General features: G+C 52.9%; 1 protein-coding gene across 5 annotated transcripts in view; it reads right to left on the bottom strand.

Annotated features, from left to right (window-relative positions):
- Positions 1-347: 347 nt before the first annotated feature.
- Positions 348-12,551, bottom strand: part of RALGDS (ral guanine nucleotide dissociation stimulator) — a 54,781-nt gene continuing 42,577 nt past the window's right edge. For 3 of the 5 annotated variants that reach the window (XM_057409230.1, XM_057409227.1, XM_057409225.1), the window contains exons 2-18: positions 7,000-7,110; positions 6,286-6,479; positions 5,816-5,890; positions 5,421-5,614; positions 4,890-5,011; positions 4,519-4,734; positions 4,298-4,401; positions 3,892-3,976; positions 3,115-3,192; positions 2,931-3,017; positions 2,616-2,648; positions 2,255-2,376; positions 1,987-2,082; positions 1,639-1,840; positions 1,072-1,431; positions 813-927; positions 348-632 (exon numbers count right to left, since the gene is read on the bottom strand). In XM_057409230.1, coding sequence (XP_057265213.1) covers positions 457-632; positions 813-927; positions 1,072-1,431; positions 1,639-1,840; positions 1,987-2,082; positions 2,255-2,376; positions 2,616-2,648; positions 2,931-3,017; positions 3,115-3,192; positions 3,892-3,976; positions 4,298-4,401; positions 4,519-4,734; positions 4,890-5,011; positions 5,421-5,614; positions 5,816-5,890; positions 6,286-6,479; positions 7,000-7,110 — 2,370 coding nt within the window. In that variant the 3' untranslated portion in view covers positions 348-456. The remainder of the gene's footprint in view (positions 633-812; positions 928-1,071; positions 1,432-1,638; positions 1,841-1,986; positions 2,083-2,254; positions 2,377-2,615; positions 2,649-2,930; positions 3,018-3,114; positions 3,193-3,891; positions 3,977-4,297; positions 4,402-4,518; positions 4,735-4,889; positions 5,012-5,420; positions 5,615-5,815; positions 5,891-6,285; positions 6,480-6,999; positions 7,111-12,551) is intronic. The other 2 variants (XM_057409226.1, XM_057409228.1) reach the window with 2 other exon arrangements.

The raw sequence follows: 12,551 nt of genomic DNA, 5'->3' as shown, positions 1-12,551 counted from the left end.
TGCCAGGAAAATGGGAAGAAGAGCACCCCACCATGTGCTTGTGCTCTACTCCTTGCAAATGGCCCCTCTTGTGAGTCACTACTCCCTGGCTTGCTCGGACACAAGGCACCTACGGCAGAGGCAAGCTCCAGACAAGGGCTGCCCAGTGGCTGGGCTGGACTAGTGTCACACCAGGCGGGAGGGGAAGAGAAACAGAGAGAGTGAGGGGGGAGAGAGAGAGAGGCCCCCATCCTGCTGTCTTCCTGTGCAGAAACAAGGACCCAACTGAAACGGACCGAGGTCGACACCGGCTGCTGAAGTGCCCAGCTCTTGGTGCAGGAGGGTGAGGCACAGTGGGACCTGTGGGCAAGGACCGCTGCTCTTGCCTTGCCAGGCAGCACAAGGGCCGGCTGCAGCCAAGGCTGGATCAGCATGCCCCAAAAGCCCCGCTGGTGATGGGTGGCAGTGGGGCTGAGGCTAGAAGATCCCTTTGGCGATCTTCAGGCCTTTCTGCTTCATCCTGGGCAGGGTGGAGCTGGAGCCATGCTTGATCTTCACTCCCTTGGAGAAGCCCCTCTTCTTGAGCACAAAGTCATAGTTGGCAGCAGAGTTCATGGCATAGAAGACATTGGCATTGTCGGGGATCTTCAGCTCTGGAAATGACCAAGGATGGGGGTCAGTTGGGTACCTTTCCCTGAAGGGGGGGCAGAGTGGGGCTGAGAGCTGTCCCCAGGTACTGACACTTCCAAGTCTAGCTTCCAAGCCAGGCTTCAGAGCTTCATGGCTGGCTGAGGATACAGACCCCAGGAAAGCCCCCACACCCCAGGACACACCTCTCTCCTCTGAGATGATCTGAACGAGCTCATAGTCTTCAGGCCTGTCCCCATCCAAGTTGTGTTTCGCCATGGCCTTGCGAATAACAACTGGGGTCTTATCCTGGCTTGTCACCTGAGAGCAGAGAACATTATTAACCAAGGAGTGCAAAACACTGCAAAGCCTCTCACTATGGCCTACCCCCAAAATGGGCCCTGCCCACAACCAAGTGGGGTGAGCCACCCTTTCCTGGCATCACCACACGCGCCCTGCACTAACCAGGATGCTCTTGTACATGTTGCCGTTGTCCACAGCCAGGCTGACACGGATGATGCAACAGTCATCGACCTGCTGGTTGTAGAGGGGCAGCGAGAGGGAGGAGTAGCTAGAGATGCCAGAGACTGAGCGCTTGTGGGTACGGGAGGCCGTCACTGGCGTGGAGGAGACTGAAGAGGACGAGGCACTGCTGGAGCCTGAGCCAATGCCTGATGTGTCCAGGGAGGAGAGGGACGTGGATTCCCAGAACTGGAGGGCAGGGAGGAGAGGGGATGCGGAGGACACAGCGGGTTTAACTTCTCCATTGGCCACAGACAGGGCGTACCAGCGCTGGGGGAGGGAGGCCAGAGGGATCTCACTGACCTGTGACAACAGGGGACTGACATGACTACAGTCACCAGAGGTGCAAGAGCCTTGCCATTCCAGTGGAGCAGCAAAGGGGAGGGGCCTCCCTCACCCCAGCGGGTCAGAAACAACCCCTGGGAACCCCCCAGACCCAGTGCTGGGGCAGTTCCCACACAATAGCCACACCTGCCTCCAGAGGCCCGGACCCCATGAGCTGCCCCATACCTTCTTCTCCTGGCAGTCGGGGGACTCAGGGATGAAGCTGATGTTGATCTCCTCCACATCAGAGCTGCTGGAGCCAGCGGAGGTGACGCTCACTGAGTCAGTGGCATCCCCACTGCACAGGTACTGCCCACACTTGAGCTGATCGAAGGATTTTGAGTGGGAGCTGCTGCTGCTGCAGGGCTCGGTGCTTGGTGGCTGCCGGCTGCCAGGAGAGATGCAGGGCAGGTGAGAACAGGGCAGAGCAGGTGTGCGCTTGGCTGGCATGACAGCAGCCACCCCCGCCTGGCTCCCTGCAATGCCAGTGATGCCCCACATTTGCCCCTGTCTCCAGGGGACAAGCAGACTCACTCGCTCCATCGCTTGATGATGCCTGTGTTTTTCTTTGCTTTCAACGTGTTGCTGGCTGACTCTGACAGTGGCTCAATCTCACATGACAACCCGTAGCTAGGAGGGGAAAGATGAGGGTTTGAGTTCTCCATGCTGCCATGGCTGTGGAGAGGAGGCAGCGCAGACACTGGAGCATGGGGCAGCTGCTGCTCATTAGCTGAAGGAGACCAGGAGTGGGACCTCCCCATACACCAGCAGCAGCACAGCCTTAGTCCCCTGTCACACTCACCTCTCAGCCTCACTGAGCCGCTCCAGGCTGTGGAACCAGTCCACGAACTGGTCCTCCCGCGTGAAGCTGTAGTTGTTGCAGGCTGACTGAAGCAGCTTGATCTGAGCAATGACTTCAAACTCCTGCAGTAAATAGAGGCGATGAGTCCAGACCTGTTTGCCAGCCACAGTCTTCTCCAAAACAGGCCAGCCCCATGTACGGAGGCAGATGTGAAGGACCAGAATCCTTCTCCCCAAAAATGAAGGCATGACAGCAAAACAGGAGAGGAATTGACCCCGAAGAGACTGGCATAGCCTGGGCTAGCACCAAGTCAGCCTCCTCCTTCCACCCTGCTGTGCTGCAGACTGGGAAAAGCTCTCACCTTCCTTCTCTTCTCAAAGTTGATCAGCCCACCCTGGAAAAGAGTGAGCCAAATGTCAGTGTGGAGCAGGCAGAAAAATACTGCTCTCATCCCCCCCTCCACTACAGTGCCTGTGTCCCTGCTGAGAGGCAGCGTGAGACTGGCCCATTTCCACGTGCTGACAGAGGTGGATGTGCAATGTTGAATATAGGATGTGCAGGGTGCAGTGTCAGATGTAGGATGCACAGGGAACAAGCCCTCCTTTCATCAGCCCAGCCTCTGAGGTTGCTGTGTGGAGAAAGAGAGGAAGGGGAGAACAGAGATGGAGGGACATACATCCAGGAAATCCTTCATGGCGGTGTCAAGCATCACCAGGTCCGTGAGGAAGGTACCAAGGTAGGGAATGGTGCCCTGCATCACACCCTGTGGGGACAGAAGGGACAGCGAGGTCAGCAGAGAGCTGGGACCACCCTAAGCAGCTGCCAGGGAGGGGGCATAGGGGCACCTGTGTCAGACTCACCATTTCTCTCTGCTGCTGCTGCCGCTTCTGAGCCCTCTTCGGGTTGATCTCCAAGGTGGCAAATTTGGATGTGCCTTCCTGGATGGTGGGGAGAGGTGGAGATCAGCGCGGGTGGGAACCTGCACTAATAGATGAGCTAAAATTCACACCCGCTTTCATTTGTACAACCTTCCTTGCAGAGGAAAAGAGGGATGAAGGGGAGGGGAAGAAATCAAACCTGAGATTTTTCATGGCTCACAGAGAGGAGCAGCTTAGTGAACAGGAACTGCTGATCCCACTTCCAGCTCTGTATAAACCTTCTCAATGGAATGGTTTGTTCCTTTTTGCATTTTGTGTCCTCTCAGCCCCCAAACTGTGAAGCTGCAGAGAGGCTCCAATGGGAAGAAGGACAGTTTTGCTGCATCCTTCCACAAACACTACAACCCCACCGGACATCAAGAGGATTTCACACTGTGCTGTTAAAATGCAGCTCCTTCCTGGGAGAAGCTGTCACCTGACGCACTGGATCCTATCCCACTGCTTATCTCTGCTTGCTGAGTATTTCTCTGCAAGCTGCAGACAGTGTTGACTTTTTGGTGGAGAAGCAGAAAGCCCACCCTAGTCCAAAACCCCTGCCTGCTCCCCAGACCCAGCATACCCTGCTTGTACCCCTGCCTGACACCCCAGCAGCACTGACAAGGCTTTATTCTGGTGACTGGAACACTGCAGAAACTTGTGCTGGCACCAGCCTGTGCTCCATGCCAAAGACAGAGAGATGTGGATGCCACTTCCCCATACCTTAATGAGAAGCTCCCGGCTCAGCGAGTGGTTGTTCTCGTCGGAGAAGATCTCTGAGAGCTCATGGAAAGTGCGGAAGCTCTCCCTGCTCAGGGGAAAAGTCAGCAGTGCTGTCACAGTTGGTCTCCTCCTCTGCTCACCCAAATGACCCCAGCTCTGCTCATAGCTCTAGAAGGGCCTTGCTGTTTGGAGGCTACTGCAGGGTGTTTCACATGGAAAGGAGGTCGTAACACTTTTATCTCCTCCCTGACCCCTTATACTGGTCCCTGTGTTTTGGGCACACTACAAGAAGCAATGCTGGAGCTGAGATGATCCCATCTACATATTCAAGGACCATAGCAGCCACAGCATAACCTGCCCCTTGAAACCTCCCAGCGGCCACATGAACCCAGCAGGTGCTCCTTACCGTAGGACCTCGTCCCAGGTCTTCTTCAGCCGGTGAACAGCGTTGCACTGCAGAGCTGAGAGAATGGCTCGGAGGGAGGAGAAGTTCTTCAGGATGCGGCACTCCTGGGGCAGACAAAGAGATGACAGGACTCAGCATTAAAGAAAGCTCAGGGATCTGCTGGGATTCAGGCACTGCAAAACCTCAGCCCTTGGGCCGAGAGGGACAGTAAGCTGTCCTACCCGAGCCACTTCGATCCACCGCTCCACCACTTTAGCCCTGTGCTGTGGCTTCAGGGACCGGTCTCCGAGACATGTGGCAATGACACAGTTGGCCACACTATTAAACTGCGAGACCGTGGCACGGATGGTGGGTGCTAGGTGTTCTTTGCCTTTCTTGTCTCGTTGGGACCAGATGCAGCCCAGACAGTGGTAAGGCACCACTTTCTTAAACAGCTCCTGGAAGATAAAGGCATGGAGATGGGTGTCCGCTTCTCCTGGGAAAAGAACAAGCCAGGAGGAAGAGATGGCTGGAAGGAGACAGGCCTGTGCCCAGAGTTGCAGGTATCAGGCAGGCAAAGCACCATTGACCTAGCTGTTGGATGAATACTCACAGCATCCATCAGTGTGAACTGTTCTGCTACCATCTCTGGGGAGAAGGAGAGGAAATCCGGCTTCCCGTCCCTGACCCCGTTCTCTTCCACCAGCTGAAAGGTGCAGCCACTGTGGTCCACAGCTGTGAGAGATGGTGTGAAGCTGAGCACCACAGTGCTGACAGGAGCTGGGGCCCATGCTGAACCACTTCAGCTCCCTGTGGACACCCATATCCTACCACCTGGGCTTTTAATTCCCATCTGGCTTCACACCACAATAAACGAGGCTCAGATAAAAGCACAGTCATTTTAAACCTGAACACATGTATCTGCAGAGGCTTAAGGGCAGATAAGCTAATCCATTTAGAAATCCCACTTCTGGTGCAGTTGGATTAGCTTCCCGGTGCACCTTCATGTAAACACAGGCAGGGTTTATGGGGGCTCAGCCATGTGGCAAGACCCGAGGTTTTGGAGACCCTTAATGCCAAACAGTAGCACGACCTCCACCTGCAGCCCCAAATGGCCCCCTGCAAGCAGGAAAAGGACCCCCACCTTCCACCTCGGACTCGCTCTGCTCTTGCTGCTGGAACTGGGCTAACAGGATGCAAGCTCGGCGCTCCAGGTCTGAGCCAGGGATGTTGTGGCGCACGTAAGAGATGAGCTGCTTGAGGCAGGCAAAGTCCGGGGGCTTGCGGAAGTCCTCTGAGTACTGGTCCAGCCAGGCACCCAGGATGGAGGAGATGGTGCTGCAGGGAGGGGGGGGAAACACAGGCAAGCCTGTGTGAGAATCAGGTGCCAGGAGACAACCATGTGCAGTCTCATGAGCACCCCCATGAGCCTCAGGAGCACCTCTGGGACAAGAGAAATAACACATGCCTTTGAGCGAGAATCAAAGAGCTGTCACCAGAGCTACCCATCTTGTTCACCCACAGTGCAGTCAGACTTACTTCTTCAGCTCCATCCTCTCATCCACAGCATGCCTGGCATGGTCCCCATTCACCTGCACATGGAGGTTGCCGTACCTGGTGGGGCACAGCGTGGAAGCTGTGAGCATCCTTGAATCAGCTGCCTCTCAGTGCTGCCTCTTCTCCCTCCACATCACCCCGCAGCTCTGCCAGGGGGTCAGGATGAACTTCCCAGGCACTGTCCTGTTCCCCCCTCTCTGCCACAGCCCCCATGTTATGGGAATAGGGAAGCAGCTGGCACTGGCCACCTCACAGCAGAGTATCAGTTGAAAAGGCTCCAGCTTTCTGGGAGGTTGTGTCCTCCCTGCCCAGCCCCAAAACCTTCACGTTGATGGAGCTTGGAGAAGCCCATCAGCCCTCCGAGGCATGGCAGCAAAAGAAGCTGGGGCTCTCCTTGTTGAGGGGGCTTAGACACCACCGAAGCTGTGTTCTGGGGCTCAGGGCAGCCTCACCTGTTAAGCAGCAGATCCAGCACTTGCTTGGTGGTAGCAAAGGCCCGGTAAGTGCACAGGAAGATGGTGACATAGGTGGAGTCATTGCCCTTGAAGGCCGAGACCAGGTATTCTACCAGCTTCTCCAAGGTCCCGGCTTTTATTGTCCGTACCTTGCATGTCTCGTAGAGGTTTAAGGCTGACTCATTCTCAAACTGTGGGGACAGGATCAGAAGTCAGTAGGCTGGGTGAGGACAGACACTTTCAGCTTCAAAAGACATTGTTCGGGTCTAGGCGGGGCCCATGGACACCCTACACAAGGCCTGGGGCTCTCATGATGGGTCTGAGAAAGGGAAACCGGGTCTCTTCAGACACCAAATACCAGCAACACAGCTGAGAAAACTCGAGCATTTGGGAAATGCCAGGAAAGGCCTCAAAGTTGCCAAAATCTAAATGCAAATCAGAGTTGCCCTGTTTGCAAAATGGGCTTTAGATTGTTTCCCCCATGCCCCTTCCTGTGAGGCAGAGGCCAGCAGGTGCTCCCATGCCACTGCTCCCAAGTAATCCCATGATTCCCAGATAAGGCTTGGAAGGACACCCCCCAGGACAGGAGGGTTTGGGGGAGCAAGAAGAGGGCGAGACATGTGCTGGTATTAACCCTGCAAAGCCCTGACTTTGGCAGGAAACACCTTTAAAACACCCTCTGGCAGGAGGCTGGTGAAGCCCCTAGCTTACCCCCAGCCATCGCTGCCCTTTGTTGGCTGTGTGATGGAGCTGCACTTTCCGAAGCGATATGCTGTAGATCACACCATCCTCCAGCTCTTCTCCAATCTCCTGTGTGGAGCTCTGCACGAAAGGATATGATACACCATGAAATAAGGAGAATAAAGTGTGGCAGAAGTGCTCTTGCAGGCTTATATGAGGCACCCCAGCAAGCCAAAGGCAATGGCTGGCAGGCAGTGAGAATCACCCTTGCTACTCAGAAATGCAAACCAGGTGACAACTTTCTGGACAGATTAAGCCTGGGCCCACCTAAGCCTGCACACAGGAAGAGCCAGGACTTTGGGAAGCTGCTCTCAGTCTGCTCCATGCCCCCTGGTTCAGTGTCTCAGCCCTTCCTACCTGCACCAGCGCCAGGTACTGGGCAGAATGAGGACCCCTCACCAGGCAGTGAGGGGAGCAGGTGGCAGCACATCCCTGCACCCAGCCCCAGCTGTTTCTCCCTCCCCAAGTCTTCGCCTTTCTCACAACATGACATTGCTGCCTGGTCTGACCACATTCTCAGTAATCTGCCTTTGTGGAAACTGAGCACCTCAAGATGCTTTAGTAATAAATAACTGTCAAAGCAAGCTGCCCACAAGCTTTGGCAGAGCTGGCCATGCACAGAAGGCAGAAATCCTAAGGGGGAGCTCAAAGCTGAGGGGAAACCCCAGGGAACCACACTGAGATGGGCTTGGGCACAGCAGGGACACATCCCTGTACCTCTGGGGACAAGCACTTCTGTCCCACAGCGCGATCCAGCCACGAGGCTCACATTTCTGCTCTGTGGAATGGAGACCATCTAAAATTTGGTGAGGAAAGAGGGGATGCTTCTTCAGTCAGGTGTCCAGGCATGCATGTCCCCTAGCCTCACATGCCAGCATGGGGCTCCATGGCAGCTCCAGCCCCACAAGGACAATCTGTTTCCCTCCTTCTCTCTAACCACACTCTGATGAGTCAATGACTCTTAAGAAGGATTTATCCAAATCCTTTCAAACACTGTGGGATCTCCCCTGCCCTCCATCCCCCATGCCAAATGGTGGGACACAGTGTAACATGCAGCAAAACCCCACTGCTCAAGCAATGCCTGGAAGCAGTAAGCGGTTAGCATGAGGATGTGACCACATGCTGGGGTGCAGGGGTTCAGGAACAAGCCGCCCTGCATATCACAGTGCAGCCAAGGGCTTTCCTTGAAATCTGCCTCTCAGGAGCACAAAAACCTCTGAGCAATGCAACCACACAAGGCTTTCCAGAGGAGATGCTGCCATGGAACGACCCAGGACAGAGTCTCGGGAGCAGTGCTGTTCCCTGCAAAATATTATCCTCCCAGGCTGTTCCCTGTGAACATGGGAACAGCCATACCCAAGGCCCCGGCTTCAGATGGCACTGCCCATCTCAAGAGACACTGAGCAGAAAGCACTGAACATGACCCTGAGCTGATGTATCAAAGGTGCACCTAACGTGCTCTTCAACCACCATCTTATATCACTGCCATCGCAGCAGCAATCACTGTGCTATTGTCACACCCCGCTTAAATCAAGTGCTTGTTATGAGCAAGGAACCAAGGCAGGGAACCACAGCCAGTTCAAAGACTGAGGGGAAAACTTTAAAAAAGCTTGTTGTTCATGGTTCTAATGGACGAGGACAGAGCCCTGGGCAGGGTTACTGGACTTCTCACTTTCTGCTGAACCCGCTCTTCTCATTTCATGCCAGACTATGGAGAGGTTTTGTCTGTTGAAGCTCAAGGGTTTGTAAAGCTAACTCCAGCTGTATTGCCATCATCAAATGTCTTTCCCTGGATTCACTGGCTTCCAGATCAACCCTGACAGCACCCGCACAAGGCAGTGGACACAGACGTCCTTCCAGACACCTGCATCAGTCTCTCTTGTTCTATGCTGTGAGATAAATTATGGCGTAAGTTTATGTTCAAGTATAAACAGATCTAAATCGCAAGAATGGAAAAGGCACCCAGCAGCACACATGCCCAGCGGCCTCCTAGACAGCATGACATGAAAATATGTCTCCCTCCTGCCTCCATAAATCTTCCAAAGTTATGATGCTGGCTGCTGGGGATAGTGCAGCTCTAAGTCCAACCTTCCCCCAGCTCATCTGGCCCAGGCCCAGGCAGGCTGGCAGCCCTGAGCCCCAGTGGCTGGCACCACACAGCCTGGACACCAACAGGGCCATGAACAAGCCCCTGAGCCCACCCTGACTCCCTGTTCCTCTGCAGCCCCACGTCACACCTGTACTGGCAGCTCCACCAGAGCAGCCCATGCAGGACACTGGCCCCAGTGTGGGAAGATGAAGCTGTTTAAAATACATCAGCAAGGGGAAGGTGACCTTGGTATACAGCTAAAGGCACCGGCAGCCAAGAGCACTGGGCTTCTCCCCCATCACCTCTCCTCTCCATCAAAAGCTCACAGGAACAAGGTGCTTCTATACTAGGTGAGTCCCCCTCCAACCCCGCAAGGTGCCGTAGCTGGGAACGGGAGGGACTGACAGGGCATCATGAGAAAGCTGCCAGCAATGCTAAAGCCTTGCACCTGCTCTAAATCAACGCCCTACAGTGAAGGTACCTAGCTTGAGCCCAAGTCAGCCAATTTGTCTTTCTTCCATCTCTAGATGATGTTTCCAGCAAAATGAAAGAAAAGCTGTGGAAACTCTTCCCAGTTTGCCCACAGAGACCATCAGATCCTGGTGTTCACAGCTACATGCTGTCCTCTGGAAGTGACAGCAGTGGATGCCTCTTGAGCACACAAGCCCACTGCCCATGGGGGATAGAGAAGAAGGGTCACTACCAACGATGCTTTACACCAGATGTCCTGGGCTTTCTCCCAGGTTTTATCACCCAGCCTGCGGATCAGCCCTACCCTTGCGTGTCTTTCAGTTATGCTGACTTCGGGCTGGAGGAAAGCTCTGGGTCCAGCAGGACCAGCAGACCCCCATACAGTCTCTCAGAAAAAGAGATTTGGCTGGGCAGTTATAAACTCCAGATGCAAACATCAAGAAAAATCAGATGCTTTAGAGATGCAATTAAATTAATAAAGAAATTTAATCATATAGGAGGATAAAATGTCCTTGGATCAATTAATGAATCATTGGCAGCTGCTATGCAACTACAGTGGAAAGTATTGCCACAACTGCACGGGGGTTTTCACTATGTTTCATGTCACATGCAGAGGATACACCCAATTTTTACGTGCGTAGAAGCAAAATTCATTTCCTTCCCATATTCAAGATTGTCAAATTCGTTCATTTTTTGCCTTGCTGACCTGTGTGATATCCCCCAAAGTTCCCCCTTTGCAAACCACACATGAAGTACTGCAGTTTCGCAGAGGTCTCTAGCCAGGCTCACGCCAAGAGCCAGCCAAGCTGCTACACTGGCACATTTTAAAATTTGGCTATTTATATTCTATGCGAGCTTCCTTTTTCCTACGGCCGCCTCTCCAAGATGCTGATTGTGCATTCTGAACATGTTGGTTAAAAACCAAGGAAGCAAAAGCCAGCAGCAGGGTGGAGCCAGTGAAGTCCTGCTTAGCACCTGCACTGAATGTGCACGCTTCTCCCTTCGCAGATGTGGAGACACTGGGTGGGACCAGGGCTGGGGGGACAAAACCCCTTGACCTGTGTCTTATGTACATGCCAGCCACCAAGAACACTGCAATGCTAAGTATGGCACTCACACCAGGATTTCCAGCTAATCAAACAAAGATAACATCTTCAAAACAGTCTTTAAAGAGCTCTGACAGACAAATGCTGGTAAATATTACTGCAACAGCTACTGCTCCCCATTGCCTGCTCTACACATCTGCTGGAGTTTTCTGCTCCTCACAGAAAAAGGGAACGTGAGTCAGGGCTCAGCCAGCACAACCACAGCCCAGCACGCAGGGGTTCGACTTGAATAACTGAGCACCACATCATAGCAGACGTCCCTTCTGCTTACTGCATCACGTTGGTAGAAGAGAGACATCCAATAGGCCCAGAGAGCTCTTGGCTCAGCTGCAATGAGATTCAGCAAAGCTTTTCTGTGAAAGCACTAGCTTTGAGCACGTTGATGGTTATGGCTGTTGTGGAAGTGGCTCAGCACCCTAGAAAGTGTGATCCAACGCATTTCAAGATGGGCACCAGAAAAGGGAAGACACAGGTAATGAACACTTGAGCATGATTTCTCCAGTTCAGTGGGAAATCCTGCTCCTCTCCATACAGCAAGGAAAAGGCCTCTCAATGGAGGGGCACAAGAAAAAGACGCATGTTTAACACAGGATCAGACACCCAATTCTTCAGAGTGGAAGCTTTTGCTGGAAGCGAACTCTCTGCAAAAGTTCATCCCTTGAAACATGAAACAGGAGGTCAGCACCTGATGGCTTGCCTGGTTTTAGGCTGCCTCTTCCAACTGCAGATAGCCTTGGGCTGCATGAGCAACCTCCCACAGTTCAAAACCTTTGTGACTACACCAGGGAGGAATTCCTACTCTCCACACTCTGGTGAATGCTCTAGTATATGGTGTGGTGTCAAACCATATCTTCATACTGAGGTTTAATAATGAGCTCTAAGAAGTAGACAAGGTTCGTGAGCCTGGATAAAGGGCTATGGTGTGAGGGATTCTCAAAGGAACCAGGCAGCGAGACTTTGTCTCTTGCTAGCTGAAGAGAGGGGAAAAATGCAAAAGCCAAATAGCAAAGCAAAATATTGGCTAGGGATCTGCATTTTGGAAAGTGCTTTAGTTCAGTCACAAAGATGGTTTTAGTAAGACAGGAACAAAGTACAGGATTAAGCATGAGCATGACAGCACCCCTGTGTGTTACGCACAGACAATCATCCAACAATTACCAGGTCTTCAGAGCTCTGATCTATCTCCTGGGTTAGCACACTAGCCTCCAAAGACACAAACCAATGAACTGTTATTGGAAAGAGGTATTCATTTCAGCACACATGGAAGAGGCAGAACTGCTTAAAGTGCTTTTACTGATGCTCCCTGGACAACAGCTGGTTTAAAGATCAAGAATTTCATGTTACTCTGTTCCCTTTCAGCTGGGCTACACGAAATGCCTGCTCTATAGTCAGGTATAACACAGCACCCAGAGTATCTCTGCACTGTGATTTCAAAGAGCCACTATCAGCCACAGAGAGAAGCAGATGCTAACCCTGTCCATGGGAAGCCGGGGACCTGCACTTCCTGGGAACTGACATTGTCGCTGGCTAACAAGACAAGAAAAGGCAGAGCTGAACCTGGGAGACATCACCAGGAGGTTCTCATTGAAGGTCTGCATTTGCACAAGTTTGAGAGGATTTGAAGAAAGCTGGGAAAGCTGGAAACAAAAAGGGGGGAGTTGGTCTTTACAGCCCTCAGACCCTTCTCATAATAAGCTCTTTCCACTGGCAAGGGGAAATAAGCCTTTACAGGAGAAAAAAAAAAAACCACCTCCACCAAGGACCATGTCCTCCATGGCTGACACAAGCCCAAGGTAACTTTCATTACACTTTTGGGAGCAGAATTTGGAACCCAAGCAACACATAGCAGTGACTTT

Source organism: Pezoporus wallicus, unplaced genomic scaffold (genome assembly GCF_028554395.1).
Source record: "Pezoporus wallicus isolate ANWC-B61680 ecotype Strahan unplaced genomic scaffold, APGP_CSIRO_Pwel_v1 contig_8341, whole genome shotgun sequence".
NCBI lineage: Eukaryota > Metazoa > Chordata > Aves > Psittaciformes > Psittacidae > Pezoporus > Pezoporus wallicus.
The sequence above is the reverse complement of the archived record's forward strand: the minus strand, read 5'-3'. Positions and strand labels throughout refer to the sequence as shown.